This window comes from Magallana gigas, chromosome 9, assembly GCF_963853765.1.
Source record: "Magallana gigas chromosome 9, xbMagGiga1.1, whole genome shotgun sequence".
Lineage (NCBI taxonomy): Eukaryota > Metazoa > Mollusca > Bivalvia > Ostreida > Ostreidae > Magallana > Magallana gigas.
In genome coordinates, this window is record NC_088861.1 from 2783746 (window position 1) to 2802259 (window position 18514).

An 18514-nucleotide genomic window follows, 5' to 3' on the forward strand; every position below is an offset into this window, starting at 1 on the left:
AACAAATAAACAACTGTGACAAAGGAGACGACACTACTTTAGTTTGAGATACCATTGTTTATCTTGATAAAAAATTATTCAATTTACATAGGTATAGATGTGCAAGTGATATATATCAATCTTATTTAGATGTATTTAGATGTGCATTAGCCAAAGTGATGAAATACGATTTGATAAAGACGTTTGTAGCAATTACATGACTTGTCTTTTTGTTCAATGCGTCTTTTTATAACTTGAGCACTTCAACCGAATATCACAATATTGCAAAATAGAGAGATGAAGATTAAAAGAAATGGCAAATGTTTACTACAGGAAGATATCTAGAGAATAAATAAACTCACTGATCTGCCTTCCTCTGTGTCAATTGTGGAATTGGGTTCAATGTTGGTTATGTATACTGTGATTCCTCTCAAGGAACCTCCTTCAGAACCAATGATAACAGTGTGTGAGTCTGTAGGATCCACAGTTATAGAACCAGCAAACGGAGCAACAAGCTGGACAAAAAGTACAAAGCAAAGGATTTTTAATGTTTTACTAATAGAAGCAATACAGGTCTTTGCGTATATAAATCATTTTTTTTATGAAATCAACACGTACTAAAAGTATGAAATATTACTGAACAATTTTTAAACTAAATCTTAAAACGTATTATATCAAAAAAGGGTATTATTTGGCAACTGTTTTAGATAGCTATAGTTTTTTTCTAAAAAAGTAAAATCCAAAACTATAATTTGAAGAAAAAAACCCCAAAACATTGCAGGACATCATTGTAGTCAAATTGTGTTTTAGGTTATATGTCATGTTACCGTAGCTTGCAAAACCGACAAATTCAAAGCGATACAGGAAATTACAACGCCCCAGTATTAATAAACATAAAAATGTATACTTTGATTCAATTTTCTAACAAACATGAATGAAATATAAACTAAGCTACAGCTTAATATAAGGATGTAGTCTGCACTGATCTTTGGTATAACTTCTTGTTTAACTATTTTATTTATGTTTATTGTGTAATTCAAATGTGGGCCACATTCCGCCCATCGAAAAGTTAATTTGAACTCCGTAGTTCATTAAGATAGAAAGCATTAAAATGTACCAAAAAAATATGTGAAACACACATGAATACATGGACATACTGGACAACATGCGAACAAGCTTTTTGAAGCTTACATTTAGTTCTTATTATCTATAACATATAGTACGTTAAATACTAATCGTTCATCTCGTGAGCACACAATTGTGACAGAGGAAGAAATGTAATGTAAACATAATACCGATTTATCTTATTGTTTTCAATATTAGAGAAACTTTTATGATAAACAATGTCTTGCATAATGAATGCAAAATGGGCTTGGTCAATCCTAACAGTATTTGCTTACATGCTGGATATTGTTTCATTACAAAATTTGCCCTAATAAGTTGGTTAATACAACTACACATTTTTTTGAAGGGAAGGGAATGTACCTGGTCTCCTTTTTCTACCAACAAATCAATTCCTGTATGTTTGTATTCACTGCGATCCCCTCCAAGGGATGCTGGATAAAATCCGCTGTCACATCCACCTCCTTTCAATCGAAAATTTCGAGGAAAGTCTTTGTGAGCTTTTGGTCCAAATATAGCATCAATTATTCCTCTTGCTGTATCATATCTTTAAGGTATCAAATGACATGTTCAGTCAAATACAATTCGGTTTTACAGCTTTATTGTTACTGCGCGGTTATTTTGTTATCGTTTACTTAATGGACTTGACAATATTGTTACATAGGTTAAGAAGAAAATTGCTGCGTATTCATTTAATGGCAAATACATATATTATTTTTAAAGAAAATGTTTATTACCCCTCTTTTAATGTAGTATAGGCATCTTTAATCTTATTTATCAGTCCAAAAAAGATGGAATATTGCTTCACAAAGTTATCTGCTAGTCCTAAAATATCATTGAAGGGATCCATCAAGAGTGCCTGGACAGTTTCCAGTGATTGTACTGCCTCTTGTCGAAGATCATTCTGTACATAAAAGTGGTTGCTTGTGTATTATTTAAACGCAACACGAAGTATGAGTGTTTTCAAAGAAATATAATCTGAGTAAAGGCATCTTACCAGCGTCATTTTGCCCTTTGTAAATTTTTTTACTATGTCCTCTGATGCTTCTATTTTTTCATGCGTCCATTTATTTCCAACATTTTTTAAGCTTGCAAAAGCTTCTTCAGCCAAAGGCTGGTATTCAACCAACAGCCGTTCAACATCAAACCAATAGGGTTTTTCATCTGAAAATTACAAATGTGACGATTATCATGACTTTCTGATCTTTAGCTCAGCATATAAGCCGATTTAGTATTGTAACAATATTAAACTGGTTTCATCTAATCTTCATTTGTTACATGTGAATTAAAATAAAAAGAGATTACACAATGGTATCCACTTCTTAGATTGTAATTAAAGCTATAGAAATTGCAGTTTTGATGTTATTAAAAAACTAAAACCCTCAAATGCGAAGGGACAGTGAAAATAACATTCTTTATAAACAAAGCATTATGGCTCATTTCAAGCTATATGAAATGCAATTTTCTTATCGGTAATTTTTATTCAAAATTCGTGATCTTCGCTAGCCAAGGGTTTTCGGTCCACTTTGCTACCCATAAACCCTTGGCGGATTTCATTACGAAAACTCGGTGATGTAGTGGCGCCATCTAGCGAGAAACTTGAGTTGCTTCCCTTGTATATTTACATTTTAATCGAATAAAACAACGGGTGATATACACATCATGACATTAATACAACTTGAAAACATGTTGAATACCGAATATCGGAACATTATTAAAGATGTTATTAATACGAATTAAGTTATAACCTAGGGAAAGGACGGTACATGTATGTTTCAGGCACGTAGCATCAGGGGGCCAGGGGCGCAGCAACAAATTTTTGAAAACTTACATATAAAAAAATGAATTTTAATGGAGTTGGCCCCCCCCCCCCACTTTTGTGGAAGGAAGTAAAAAATTGATATGAAAATAAGGAAATGAGGAGTGAAATTGAAGTTGCCTCTCTTCCCCCCTTCCTTTTTTGGAGGGAAAAAAAATTTTGGTACGGAAGATTTTGTTTTTGAAAGCATAGTTTAGTACCCCCCCCCCCCCCCTCGAATTAGGATTTTGGAGATTTTTTGAAAACTTTAATTTTCCTTTTTTTTTTTTTGCTTGTCAAGAATTTTTGGATGGGTCTGGCCCCCCCCCCCCCCACTTTCAAAAACGATGCTACGTGCCTGTGTTTATTCACAGTGTTTTGTAATGCCCTGTACCGGGAGTGAAAAAGTCGCCGATTTATATGAAAGCTTTCATGTCATAAACCAGGTATCGTTGTCTTGATATTGCGGACCAATGAAATTAAATAAAACACAGCTCATTGAACCCTTAAAAGCAATAATCATAAGCAGGAACGTATATACTAACGGGATATGCAACTTCTACATTCGTCATGTTTACCTCCCATGCTATCACGCGAGCCTTGACAAGTTTGTAGAACTATGTTCAATCCCAGTAAAAAATATAAATTTTTAAAGCGATCTGGTTAGACCTTCGTTGGAGAGGCACTGTACTCGAGAACCTGTGTCCCAACTTCTTAAAAACACCGAATGTTTTACCAAAGATCACACATGTGTTTTCTTTTAAAGTTTATATTTACAAGCACTGCGATTGGATCAGCTACAGCCAATCATAAAACGGAGCTTGTCACCGAGTTTTCGTAATGAAATCCGCCAAGGGTTTATGGGGAGCAAAGTGGACCGAAAACCCTTGGCTAGCGAAGATGAGCAGGATGTAGCACATAACGTTTATTACTGTGTGAAACTACAACGAATACCACACGCGTTTATTGTTTTACAGTTTAAATATTTTATACTCAAAACTCAGATATGTTAATAATTCAACGTGTTTTGCCGTTCTTATACGTAACTATAAGCATTAAACAATCATTTAAAAGTTCCATCAGAATATACAATTTTTTGGTAAGCGATAATATTTTCTAAGACCAAGTTCATATGGAACTGTATAATATATTATATTTTTTCTTTAAGAATTACACTGTTTGCGGGTTTATCAAGTTTATGCCTCAAATGTTGCCTAATTGATAAAAAAATGCAAAGGATTTAAATGTTGAGTATAACTGACATTTGTGACGAAAAGTAAAATGAATTTTCAATTAAAAAAAAGATATAGGCGTACGAGAGTTGTTGAATTTATTAACCAATAAATCTTCTTTTTCTAAAAATTCTTTAAAAATTACCTCGTAAGAAAAAGCACGCTTCTTGTATTTTCTGTTTTTGTTCAATCACGATAACTATGGATGTGTAAATGCTGTAAAGATATAAAAAAATAAATTAGTTATGATTTGATTTGAACATTTTCCATAAATGAATTAAAATGCCCCCCCCCCCCCCCAAAAAAAAAATTAAAAATAAAAATTACAACTAGTACTAAACTATATGAAACATTATTTTTAGATAAAGAAAATTGTACAAAAGATTGTTTTAGGGTAAAGTTCCTCTTAGTTATTATGTTGTGAAAAAAAATAAATTCATAATACTTAAAGGTCACTTGACAATCAGGAAAACGAAGCCATCAATCAAAGGGTAAAGATAATTCATTTACAATTGATGAATTTTATCATTCTTATACAAAATAATTCACTGTGTAAATTAATGATAAATACGTTTTGATTGTGTATATTCCAGGCTTGGGGTAATGCTAAATGTAATGGTAATGCATTGCAATGCATTACATGTTTTTAAAGTACAGCTAGTAATGTGTAATGCCTCAAATTAAGCATTATAAGTCAAGGTAATATAATGCATTAATTTCCAAAATCTAGTGTAATGCTGACATTACATGGCATTACTTTGCATTACTATGCTTATGTTTACTTTTAACAAAATGTGATGAATAAATGAATAACTGAAATTGTATTTAATTAAAATTATTTTAAAGAGAGAAGAAATAATTCTTGAAAAAAAAGCTTTAGTTGTATTATTAAAAAAGATACAAAAAAAAAATCATTTTTAAATTGTTAATAATAATATATAACAAAACAATTTTTTTTTACATTTTAAGGGTGTTTTTATTAAGAGTTTGAAATCACTTTGAAAATTTTCTCCAATTAGTTTGCACTTCAATAAAGAATATCAACAACACACTATGCCCCCAGGATAATCTAAGTATCGAAACAATCTATTTTTTTCAGAAGTGCTAAACACCCCAATCCCCTTCCTTTGGCTATGTTCCAATAGAATAGAGGACAGACATGCACCCTTAAAACAATATAAATACACTGGCCATCCATGATGAAATCAAAATCAATTTCAATTTTATAAGCCATTTGAAAATAATTTTACTCTCTCTCTCTCTCTCTCTCTCTCTCTCTCTCTCTCTCTCTCTCTCTCTGTTGTGTATTAAGTACATGTAGTTTGGACTTAAAGAAACTACAAGATTCATGTATTTTTCCACTCAATATATCCTAAGATAAAGATTGCCAACCAATCTTTCAGTCCAATCTTCGACTGCTTCTATAGAACGTGTATTTAATTTAGCTGGGAAGATTTTCAAACCTGACAGGATGAAGTTAAAAGATAAACCCGCTGAAACTTCGATGATCATATAGTGCAACAACAATCTTTCGTCTTAAAGTGACCTCACGCGCAGTATAAAGTAAGCCAATTAAAATATATTAAGAAATATTACTGGGAAAACCATCTGTTTATAAATTAATACAATTAAACGTCAAAAATTTCAAAGGTATATGTAATCTAAATAAATATCTCTATTTAGCTTTAAATAACCGCAACGTTATTCCATAGCTTGTGTTCTGTTATGCATGTACTTCTGTGTCTTTATTTTATACCTGACATTGTACCATGTCAAAGTCTATAAATATCAATTTACGTATGTGATATGTTGTTCATAATGCCATATAATGATTATATTTTGAGCAAAAAGAGAATAAATCTTGTAAATTAAGTCATTAAATTTGAACTTGATACTGAACAGGAACCTGAAGATATGTTAAAGAGAGTTCTATATTTGAAACAATAGCAAAAACTTTTTATTTAGCTTTCCTTTTTTTAAACATATTTTGACTTTTCACAAAGTAATGGTAATGGTAATGCATTATTACTCATGCAATGGTAATGTAATGCATTACTTTAAAAAAAAATCAAGTAATGGTAATGATAATTTAATGCACAAATTCATGAAATAATGGAAATGCAATGTATTACTTTACAATGTAATTCGTCCCCAAGCCTGGTATATTTATAAAGGCCAATTAGCCCTAATATTTTAGGTCTGAACAGTTTAACATTTATAATATCACATTATACATGTAGAATTAAACTTCTGAACTGTTGATCGCCATAATTGTGTTCATAATATCATTATCAATTTCTTATGTAAAACTTTTTCTAAATTATAATCATAAGTACATGCAAACGATCATGATAGTTGTAAGATAAAAATTGACGAACGATGACTGATTATGAATTATAATCATAGATCAATAAAACGACAGACATTTAAAGATATTAAACTTTTTCTAAAATATTCTGTTTCAAATTTAAATTTAGCTAGGTTGCATTTTACCATAACCAAGCATAGAAGAACCTATGAATACAAAATCAGTTTCATACGTGAACACCCCTTTCCCGATATTTCCAAGGGCTTCTTTGGGATTTTTCAAAATCTTTGAAAACCCATTGATAATATCTTTAATACTCTCATATATTGCGTTCACTTGATGAGGTATCACAACATTAATGGACTGCTCAACCGCCTGTAAATAAATTAAAAAAAATAGATAATAACATACAATCAAATATACATGATTATAGGTTCATTTCATAAAAAACCACAAAGTGATCGATCGATTACCGTTTCCTTAAATTTCCGAAGGAACACGTATAAATAACGATTAAACCACACATATTAATAAATAGAATCGGTACGGTTATAAATGTTTTAGCTGCACAACATGATGTTCTTGATGATTATTGCTTTAAACAAAAGAGTTATAGATCGTTAATACTAGCATTGATATATTTAAAATTGAAATGGTCAAACTGTAATCAAGTTTGTCTACGGTCGAGAATGGAAAAAATGGCACTATTTTTTTTAACCTAAACGAAAGAAGGTATATTTATTTGGACAAAAGCAACTCCTTTTATTTCAAGTAAGAAAATTAGTTTTTAAGGTCCTACTATTTCTTTAGTATTTGTCTCCTTAGATTAAAATAAATCCATCTTGTAATGTCTCCCTCTAAAGTTATATTCTACAATATTATGTAAACTTTCGCAAATCCCTTTTCTTAGTGGTTTTGAAAGTCTTCCTATCTTTTCTTTAATCAAACTATGATATCTGTTTTGATCCTACATGATTTCATTTTAATTTGATTGTTTGATTTTCATATTCCCCAGACAATGATTTTTGTAATTTGACAGTTTTTCCCAGGATGCAATGCGGAGACAAAAATCTATGCGAATCAACACATTTAATACCCTGCATGCAAAATATTCCGGTAAATGCACTAAACTTCGATAAAAAATAAACCTTTGTTATCAGAAACAATATATAATTAAAGTGTCTTTAAAAAATCTTACTAAAACAAAAAGATTCATACAATTATTCTCTTACATTGACAAACCCCATTACATCCACTTTTATGTCACTAAACAGTTTGGAAACTTTATGGACAAAGTTTATGGTTGCTTTGAACTCAGGAGGCAAATCTTCGGGATCATACTGTCCTATTACAGCCAATGCTTGAGACGCTTTTTCCACCAAGTTTGATACCTGCATAAATACATGTACATTATAGTGTTCATTTGCTAAATTTCATGTCAAAAGATACATGAATTGAAGACACGAAATATCTCATATTTTTTTCTGCTAATTTATACAAAATATGTAACATGCTTACGTTTGCGAACCATTGATATATTTTTGTTTTTTAGAAGGGTTTAATTCACCTACACATATATTATGTTCATCCTTCTAATGTAAACATATTAGTGTCAAATTCGATAGTTTCGAAAAAAGGAGCAAATCTTATAAAGGATAACACACATGCATTTATTCATAACATGATAAACGACGAAGAATAGGTGATCAAAAAACTTTACCTGATGTCGTACATGTAAAACATGTATGCTTTATAAATAACAAGCATTCTGAGAGTATTGCATAAGCAATACATGTCCCCTACCGGTTTGTGGAAATTGTGAAAACAATGCACTGTTATCCAGAATATCGAACCCGAACATTAAAAAATTGGAATATAAAAAATTAATTTTCTCGAAAATATGTCAATCAGACGCTACAAAACTGTAAACTTGATCTGTAGTTTGACATTTTGAAGCTGTTCAACAAATTTCATATTATTCCTCAAACGCATAAAGAAAAAAAGTGTGGAAAACTGAAGTGTGACAGACAGACGGACGGACGGACGGACGGACTGACGGACAGATGGACTGACGGACGCAGAGGAAAGCTATAGTCACCTCTGGTGAAAACCGGTAGGGAACTATAAAAATCTCAGTTCATTATAGTAGAATCTAATTTAAACACAGGATAAACAATATCCATGTAGTCGGTTGAAACTTACCTGAGAGATAACCAAACGGCGCGGAATTTTATACATCTGTCATTCAGTCACCATTCCCGACTTCAAAGTGACTGAATGACACTTGTTCATTTGACGAAAGTTCTAAATGGACTAACCTTTTGTGGGATTGAAGTCACTGCCATAACTAAATCGTCGACAATCTTTTTCAAACTGATATTTCCACTTATAAGTCTTCTGAAAAGGTCGACACCTGCTATAATACCCTCCACGATTTCTTTCAACTTTTTAGAGAAATTACTGGCCATATCAATAATCTTTTTCATCTCGTTACCCTGAAAAATTATGATGTATACATGTAGAGTAAGATACGCAAATTGTGTTTAAATTCGCCAAAATCATGAATAAGGAGAATATTGTTCTATTTAGTTTATTTTTCATTGTGCGTTTGCACAAACGCATTGAAAATTTTATTGTTCAGAATATCATTATATCCTGATCAAAACATATAAACTTTAATGTACATCATGTATAGTCATACCAGGAATTTGAGTAGAACAAAAATCAAAATACTGTAAACTTAAAAAAAACACATGTTAAAACTATCATGTACAATATGTAAAACAGAATGCTATACAAGGTAAACTATGCATCAAAACACCTAAGTAAATTATTTATAATACAAACTGATGGTAGAATGTGGGGGAATAGGCCTATGGCAAGCACTTTGAACCATGGATATCATAAAATTGACTAGCTCCTAGCTTTATGCAGAACACATAATGCAACAATCCTAAAGAAAAATGTTGTAAAAAAATGGGTGGTGGGTTATTATGCAGCACTCTTAAAGAACATATTATGAAAAAGAAGGCGGGAGGAAAATTCGTCAAGACACAGACTGTACATTTTGTGGACCGACAAAACAAATATAACGCAATATTTAAGCCTATCAGATTGCTTCAAATTCAGCATTTCAACAGAGGCTTTCCCTATAGGAAAAGCTGCGCATGTTAAATAATGTTTATTATCTGCAAATTAAAAGTATATTTGTCCGCATACAGGCATTTATAATTATAAATTGCAGATATAATCAATGAGAAAACATTTATTTAGATTTTAGAAATTGATTTTAAAATGTGGAAAAAAATGTAAAAAAAATATTTTAAATGGTATCCTTTTCTGGAAGAGAGTGGCAGAAAGGTTTAGAAAACGTAACCAACCAACGCTACCTGTAAAATATTGATGTTGTATTCAGTTCCACCTTTGAAGCAAACTCTAGCAACAAAGAAGTCAAAATTAACACCAAGTATCCCAACATGGACTCTAGCATAAGCTTCATCATGTACTCGTACTTTCAGATGACCTTGCGTTGGAGCTAAAATAAAAAAGTGATAAATTTACAAAGAATGTTAACAAGAACATGTGTAGTGTTTAGATTCAACAGCCATCATATATATATATATATATATATATATATATATATATATATATATATATATATATATATATATATATATATATATATTTTCTATTTGGAATTTTGTGTGACTAGTTGGTTAGTTAATGTAAGAAGTAATTCTTATCATTTAACCAGTTGGTGTTATATTTACCAATTGCTAAATCTAAAAGGTTCATCATAATAACTCCAAAAGACGCTCCTATGTCTGTTGTTCCAATATGCTTTCTCCAATCAACGCTTGGAGCTTCAAGTCTAAATTTTAGTCCATCCCAAACACTTCTACGAGATCTCTGGTGACTTGAAGTTAAACCTATTACATCTACACCATTATCGTATGGGTATTCCATCATTGTATAGTTGTCGAACACAGTTGTCTCCCTTTAAAAGTCATTTGGAAGTATATGGAAAAAGGTGTATTCATAACAAAGACTGCCCACTCTAAAACAAGGCCCGAGAAATAATTTGTATTTGTTAAAAAGAGGTTTTGTCTGTTTTTCGGTCAAAGCAGTTTGTAATTCTATTTTATTTGCTATTCGAAGTCAAAGGCCCTTTTGTACCATATTTCTGCCATCAATGCAGAGTTTCATTTATCTTGCATGCACAGGTGTGTGCATGAATGGTAAATTATTGACGCAATACCGAGCTATGCCACCAAAAGAGCTATATATAAATGTATTAGGTTGTAAATGAGTTCAGTGTTTTTAACATGAAGTTAGAGATCAGTGCATATTCACTTTACGGCATGTATAGCACTGCCTTCACAACATGAATGTATTAATTTGCAGTTTTTAAACCGTTTTACGTTTGATCCTGCACAAGCCCCAGTGCATTGAATCATAGTGCATTGACATCATAAATTCAAGTCGCCCTTTTTAGTTTTAGAAGCGAGGCAGATTTAAAAGAATGTACATTTAACAACATTAACGACTACAGCAGAATGACAATGCGAAACTGCCCGTGTTTGGTGTCAGAAATTACTGTTTCAAGGTTATGATAAATTCACAACTGTAAAAAACAAAAATTAGTGTGATGTAAGCAGTATGTTACCTAACATTCATAGGGGCAATCATCTTCCCTTTGGGGTGTGCCATGTACAGGAGAGAGGCTTCATATCTTACAGACTGGTCCTCATCATACAGAGCTGCATACAGTAAGGTGTTTGCAGCCTGTGTTTGCATTTGATATTAAATAGATAAGTCATATTCACTCATTAATAACTTAAAGTATATAAATTACTAACATTAAGTAATCAACAGTTGTTTATTTATGATCTTTTTCACGTTAAACAAATTAAAAAAATGTGCATATGTGTAATTTAATTACATGTTCATGGTCAAAATGCCGAAGAGCATGACATCCCGCTCTTTTTATCCATGGCGAGTTTGTGCTGTTGATATGAGAAAGAATGAAGTCATAAGATTCGTCTAGTCTGGCATTCCCCAACGTTTCCAGTAAAATAACTTTATTAAGATCATATTCCTCTTTTTCCCTAGTCGTCATTGCAGCTCTTTTTACTCTATATTCCCATGGGTCTAAAATAAAAAGGATGAAAACATAAAAAGTCGTGTTAGTAAATATTACAAAGTTAAATGATATCACGTACTTTTTTGTAAATATATTCTTTCATATGAGTTAAACATATCATTATTGTCTACATTTCATAAAGATGAACAGTTTAAAAATATCAGGTTAAAAGGTTATACCAATTTACAATGTATTGGTTACAATGGACAATCGATACATAATAGATTGTTTGCTTCTAGAGAAAAACCATAAGTGATTGGTCAAGATTTAAATTAATTATTTTTCAAAGTTAACCCTGAGGACATGAAGTAGTCAGGTTTTTTTCTAAATAAATACAAAGGCCCCATATGCAACATCCTGCTAATATACCCCTTATGATATACGATGTTTACAACAGAAGTTAAATCACTAGAGTCATTGTTAACATAGAGCACTAATCACATAACTCTTAATGACATGTGGTACTTCTCATGAATGAATAAGTACCGAACGACAAGTAGCCTCGGAGACATTGATGCATAATGCATTTTCCCTGTAGTTGTTGCTGAATCTATATATACTTGAAAATTAATTAATGACCTAATTTAAACTGATCGAATAATACCACAAATTCGTCATAAGCCCCCTAAATATGTAAGAACTGAAAAGCCCCATATTTGTTCGAACTCAAAACGAACAGCTCAATACTTCACCCTTTTTTGCTATATTTACACACATGTAAGAAAAAATTGTGAAAGATTATATTTTTTCAGTGTTTTCGTTTCTTCGAAACATACATTTGTCAAAATATTACGAAACCTTACCCCGTCAATGATTTTGCAAGTTTATAAGTTCAACATTATAATTAGTTTAACACCAATGACGCATCTTTTATATTGCAGGTGCAATGCATATACATGTATGATACATACTAAACCCACATATTTCTAGTCTATACAAGGAAATACAAGATAAAAAAAAATAAACTTCACAAACTAATTTTTATAAAACATTATCATGAGCTCTTACGACTTAATTTTAAGAGATACAAACTCAATATTTCATTAAAAACGCTAATCAAAATAACTTCAGACATAAAATGAATTAATGTGAATTATTAACTGACCATGTAATCCTAGATTTGCATGTATTTTATTAATAATTTTTCTGGCTTTTTCTGCTTTCCCTTCTTTCATCAGCTTGTGACTGACAGCTCCAAGTGCAAGCATACATCGACTGTGAGTATCTTTGGCGTAAAATGCTGCAGGATATTTTTCTTGGTGAAAAACTGCATCTTCTAATGCTTTCATCATTACCTAAAAATACATAGACATCTTTTAAGATATTAAACATTTGTAAATATATTTCTTACGTTTAGATTGTTAAATAACATACTTTGAGACAAGGTGGAAAGGTAAAATCTTTTTCTCTCAAATACAATTTTTTTTACTGGTGTGATCTCTTTGAAGAAAAATATGTTCGTACATTGTCACCCTTCATATTTCGTATGTATTATTAGACTATTTGATACACACATTGATATATATTTACATCAACACAGTTGTCGCCTGTATTTCTTTAAAAAATATTTATTGTAATTCATTAAGAAACTAGCATGATTGAAATTTACACAATCCTTTATCTAGTTCTAAATTTCTTAACATAATCCGCTAACACGGACTTACAGATTATTAGATAATGAAACTTTCATTTTGAGGAAGTCAGTTTATTAATGACGTATGACATGTGGCATATATGTCTTGTTGTCCAAAGTTTCTTTCTGTTAATTAACATTTTTCTTCACACTAGTGAATAATAATATTGAGATGTTTACAAAATTTTTTTTTAGTTTTTTGGTCTTAATAATTTGGTGATGAATGTTGATTCTCGTGCAGAGTTCACTTTCTTCAACAACTTTAAGCAAACTTTAAGACTGCAGAACTACAAGTAGATGCAGCGATAAAAAAGACAAGAGGTCCATGGGCCACATCGCTCACCTGAGCACAATGGACTTGATAAGATTAGCTTCATGGTGTCATATAACAAAATATCTGAACGATGCGTTCAGGATAGGATGTAGATCCTATATAAAAAATTATCTTTATAGTTATAGATTTTATAGTCATATCACATTCAGCATTGCAGTTCTCAAAAAGATACTAAAGAATTGTTTATATACGGGATATAAACCTACACCAAAATCTAAACCCCTTGTAAGGCCCAATAATCGTCCAGAGGCCAATGGTTAAACAATTTTAAAGAATCAGCAATATGTAAAAATGCTTGCATATAAGTAAAAGCATATATGATAACATTTTAGTTTGGCGAATTCTTTTGTACAGCTGGATCCCCAATATGGCCAAACCTTACTCCGAAAGATTTAAATCGAACAAATCTGAAGTTGCTTTCACTAAAGTTACAGCTTTTCCAGGCAAATGTTTTTTTTGGAAAAAGATTTAACGATATTTATATATATTCCTATGAAAAATATTGTCCCCCCCCCCCCGCTGTGACCCCATCCTACCCTCAGAGATCATGGTTTGAATAAACTTAAATGTTGACTACCTGACAATGCTTCCACACAAGTTTCAGCTTTCCTGGCCAAATAGTTTTTGAGAAGAGGAATTTTAAAGATTTACTTTAAATATTCCTATGTAAAAATTCGCCCCCCCCCCATTGTGGCCCCGCCTCATCTCCGAGGGTCATAATTTTCACAACTTTAATTCTACACTATTCGAGGATGCTTTTACACAAGTTTAACATCTCCTGGCCTAATGGTTTCTGAGAAGTAATGTTTTTAAGATTTACTCTATATATCCATATGTAATAAGTTGACACCTCATTGTGGCCCCACCCTACCCTCAAGGGGCATGATTTTCACAACTTTGAATATACACTATCTAAGGATGCTACCACACAAGTTTCAGCTTTTCTGGCCTTATGTTTCTTGAGAAGTAGACTTTTAAATATTTACTCTATATATTCCTAGGTTAAAATTCAACCCCCATTGTAGCCCCATCCTACCCCCGGAGGTCATGATTTTCACAACTTTGAATTTACACTGCCTAAGGATGCTACCACACATGTTTCGGCTTTCCTGGCCAAATGGTTCTTGAGAAGAAGATTTTTAAAGATTTACTCTATATATTCCTATGTTAAAATTCAACCCCCCCCCCCCCATTGTGGCCTCACCCTACCCCGGGAGTCATGATTTTCACAACTTTGAATATACACTACCTGAGGATGCTCCTACACAAGTTTCAGCTTTCCTGGCCTTATAGTTCTTGAGAAGAAGATTTTTGAAAAATTTTCATAATTCGTAATTATCACCCTTGTAAAAGGGTGTGGTCCTTAATTTTCACAACTTTGAATCCCCTTAGACTAAAAATGTTTTGTGCTAAGTTTGGTTGACACTGGCTAAGTGGTTCATGAGGAGATATTGAAAATGTGAAAAGTTTGCAGACGGACAGACAGACAGACGGGTAGACGACCGACAGACCAAAATGTGATCAGAATAGCTCACTTGAACTTTCAGATCAGGTGAGCTAAATAAGTATTTTTCTTTTGACAATGGGTTGTATAGTTCAATCCATTTACTTACATTTCTTTTAAGCATATAGAAAATTGTGTTTTAAAAAGATCAGCCATTTTCGAGTTAGCTTGACGAATTAAAAGACTCTTTTTAGAATACAGTATGTATGTAGAGTTGAAATGATATAGAACCGTGAAAGAAAATACCATATCACGTGTAATTAATATGAACATATCTTTACTTTGTTCCGCCCAATTTTTTTCTTTTAATTTTTTTATCAGTAACTTCGTCTGTTATATACTGTATATTGGCTATCGAAACAACAAACTAAAATCGCATGAAACAAAAAGCAAATCTAACTGTCTCGGGGGGAAACCCGATGCACCAAATGACTTGAATTCATAACTTTTGTTTTCATTCTTTAAATTCATTGTTAATAGGTACTTTGCCATCGATTTCAATTTGAATAATCACCTGAATCAGATTCGAAAATGTCATATTTTCATAATATCTACCTAATTTTATTTTTGTATAGGGATTAGAGAGAACAAAGTAAAATAAATGTTATTATTTTACTTCTTGTTACTAACAAATCTTACCTCAGATGGGATTTTATCGTTTGTTGCAACATGAGTCAAAATCCTTTTGACAAGATTAGCATCAGGAGAAGAACTTAACATAATCTTTTCAGCTAATATTCTCTCAGACAAATCTGTACTCATTGCTCCAAAGGCATCAACCATATTTTCTTTTGCCTTTTTATACTTGTCGGTCCTGAAATATTTATTAATTTCATGTATAATTATTCATAACACTTTAAATGTAATGCGTAAAACATGCAAATGCTAATATTTCAGTATTTATGTTACAACCTCGGAGGTTATAAAATAGCTTTTTACATATTAAGCTGCAGGCTAAATGAAACTGTACTGTTCAAACTTACGTAGTCTGTAAGATATCGAAGTAGAAATGAGCAAGTCTTTCAACCTCTTTATCTGGCAGTTTCTTCAGTTGATTTACGATGTTTAGAAAACATACTGCAGTGCCAGGAGAACCTATTGTTATAAGCTTTCTCCATTTAAAAAAATATACAAGGGCAGGGGTGGTAATATTAGCGATCACATCTACGATGGATTCAAATATCGCATAAAAACTGCGTACAAGGTGAATTTTGAACGATCATGTAAATTTCCCTAATTTACAGTGACCTTACAAATAAAATTTAAACATACTTTGATAAAATATATTCATGATAACTTACTGAACAATATCAACACTGATAACTGTGGCTCATATATTTGGTTTCATTTTTGCACGAAAACGGCATTTATAAAACGATTTTAGAGGGCAAACACATTTATAAGTTTACATCGACAATAACATTGGGTATGGTATTAAAAGATGTCAAATTCACAAACTATGTTGGTTTACCTTGTTCTGGTTGGTTTTCTATGCAAGTAAGATTAGTTGCAATGTTTTTTCTAATTTCTGTAAAATTGAGGTGTTTAGGAATATGTTTCACCTTTGAAAAAGTAAAAAAAAATAAATAGTTATTACTAATTTAAAAACAAAATTGCAATCTTGTTAGATTTAGATATTTGTACATGTAATCTTACTTTGCCAATTTGAATAGGTGCTTTCATTAAGTGCTCAGTTGGCTTCAACCATTCTTTTTTGTGCTCGTGTCTCGATATAAAGGTCAGTTTACCCCGACTGGTGTATGACATACTTGGATATTCTGTTATTAAACAGAATATTATGTTAGAAAAAACTAAAAGCTAACAATACTTATTTAACAAATGTTGGATCAAAATAAACTTTACCGTCTTAAATCTTCTGAATTATGAGCATCAAAATACTTACCTGTTGTACTAAATTCATTCACAGCTTTCACTTTTCTCATTCCATGTAGAGGATTGAATCTATTTTAAAATATATTGATCTTTTAGTATTATGAGGTGATCAAATGCGGTAGGAGGTGATGAAATCCAATAAAGCCCGAAAGGCTTGATGATAGGTAAATCAGATTTGATTCACATGACTTTAACCAATTATTTAACAATCATAATCATGTACATGTATGAAATGTCTTTGTTTACCCATGAGGTGTCTTGGGCGATGTAAAATTCTCTTCTATAAGAACACTGTGAATAGTCCTAAGGTAGTCGTGATATACCATTGTCTAAATTGAAAAAAATATATATTTCATGCAACAAAAATATGTATTTGTTACACAGCATACCTGAGCAACAATAGCCTTAGCTTTATGTGGTCATATACAAAATATCTGGGCAATGTAGGAGATTAGATCCTGTATAAACAATTTTAAAATTTTTCTTCAGATTTTTTTTATGTTAAACATTGATCCCTTTTTGTAACAGGATGATTTTGTGGCCATATTACATATCAGGCATTTACGTTCTAAAAAAGCTCTTAAACAACCCCTCAATTGTGCCACGACCGTTTTCTTAAAAATCACAATTTGCAAAAACTTCGGTATACACTGCCTAAGGATTTTTTCACACAAGTTACAGCTTTTCTGGCCAATATCTATTTTTTAAGAAGATTGTTAAAGATTTTTCGGTATATTCTCCTTTGTAAAAATTCATTCCCCATTGTGGCCCCATCCTACCTTCGGGGATTATGATCTGTGCAAATTTGAATCAACAATACCTGAGGATGCTTCCACACAAGTTACAGCCTTTCTGGTCAAATGGTTTTTCAGAAATTTTTTTAAAAATACCAATATATTTTCAATTATTCTTTTTTTTTCCATTTGAATGAAGACGTTGCCCTTCATTTTAATAAAGATAAATCCCTTTTACCCAATTTTGCTTTGAGCAAACTGTGGTTGAAATGGGTCTAGTGGTTCTTGAGAAGAAGTGGAAAAAATAAAAATATTACAGATCGACGGATATACAGACAGACAGACAGACATCGGACAAAAAGTGACCAGAAAAGCTCGCTTTCAGCTCAACTAATCTAAAATAAGAAATTTCAGGATATTAATCAATCTGACATTTAATGAAATCTTAAACCACTCAATTCTTCTTGGAACACTATGTTTTAAAGTGTCATTCTTATTCAATTTTAATGTTATTAAAACAATCAAATAGTTTTAATGATTTGGACAATTAAACAATTAAACAATGTATATATCATAAATTTTATGCAGATTGGTTTTAAAAATTAGTTATGATAATTATTATCCATGTTTCAGTGACAAATCACGAAGAATGTACTTTATTAGTTTACCTTCAAATAGGAAGCCTTTGCATTTTTAACTGGATGATTATGTCTTGTCTTTTTGAACTCTATGCCCTCTTTTGTCAAGGACACGATGTAAGTACTGTTATGCTCTCCTGTTTCAATTTGCAACATGATCGTTTAAAAATAATGATTAACTTGAATCAATAATCAT

General features: G+C 31.7%; 1 protein-coding gene across 1 annotated transcript in view; it reads right to left on the bottom strand.

Annotated features, from left to right (window-relative positions):
- The window catches only part of LOC105336833 (uncharacterized), a 120775-nt gene that overhangs the window by 82595 nt on the left and 19666 nt on the right, over nucleotides 1–18514 (bottom strand). Inside the window, exons 6-25 of the mRNA XM_066071431.1 lie at nucleotides 18349–18455; nucleotides 17193–17275; nucleotides 16957–17015; nucleotides 16710–16831; nucleotides 16525–16615; nucleotides 16037–16148; nucleotides 15693–15867; nucleotides 12688–12877; nucleotides 11382–11590; nucleotides 11106–11224; nucleotides 10210–10436; nucleotides 9829–9974; nucleotides 8758–8934; nucleotides 7672–7830; nucleotides 6672–6814; nucleotides 4277–4347; nucleotides 2099–2265; nucleotides 1839–2005; nucleotides 1465–1648; nucleotides 342–494 (exon numbers count right to left, since the gene is read on the bottom strand). Coding sequence (XP_065927503.1) covers nucleotides 342–494; nucleotides 1465–1648; nucleotides 1839–2005; nucleotides 2099–2265; nucleotides 4277–4347; nucleotides 6672–6814; nucleotides 7672–7830; nucleotides 8758–8934; nucleotides 9829–9974; nucleotides 10210–10436; nucleotides 11106–11224; nucleotides 11382–11590; nucleotides 12688–12877; nucleotides 15693–15867; nucleotides 16037–16148; nucleotides 16525–16615; nucleotides 16710–16831; nucleotides 16957–17015; nucleotides 17193–17275; nucleotides 18349–18455 — 2861 coding nt within the window. The remainder of the gene's footprint in view (nucleotides 1–341; nucleotides 495–1464; nucleotides 1649–1838; nucleotides 2006–2098; nucleotides 2266–4276; nucleotides 4348–6671; nucleotides 6815–7671; nucleotides 7831–8757; nucleotides 8935–9828; nucleotides 9975–10209; nucleotides 10437–11105; nucleotides 11225–11381; nucleotides 11591–12687; nucleotides 12878–15692; nucleotides 15868–16036; nucleotides 16149–16524; nucleotides 16616–16709; nucleotides 16832–16956; nucleotides 17016–17192; nucleotides 17276–18348; nucleotides 18456–18514) is intronic.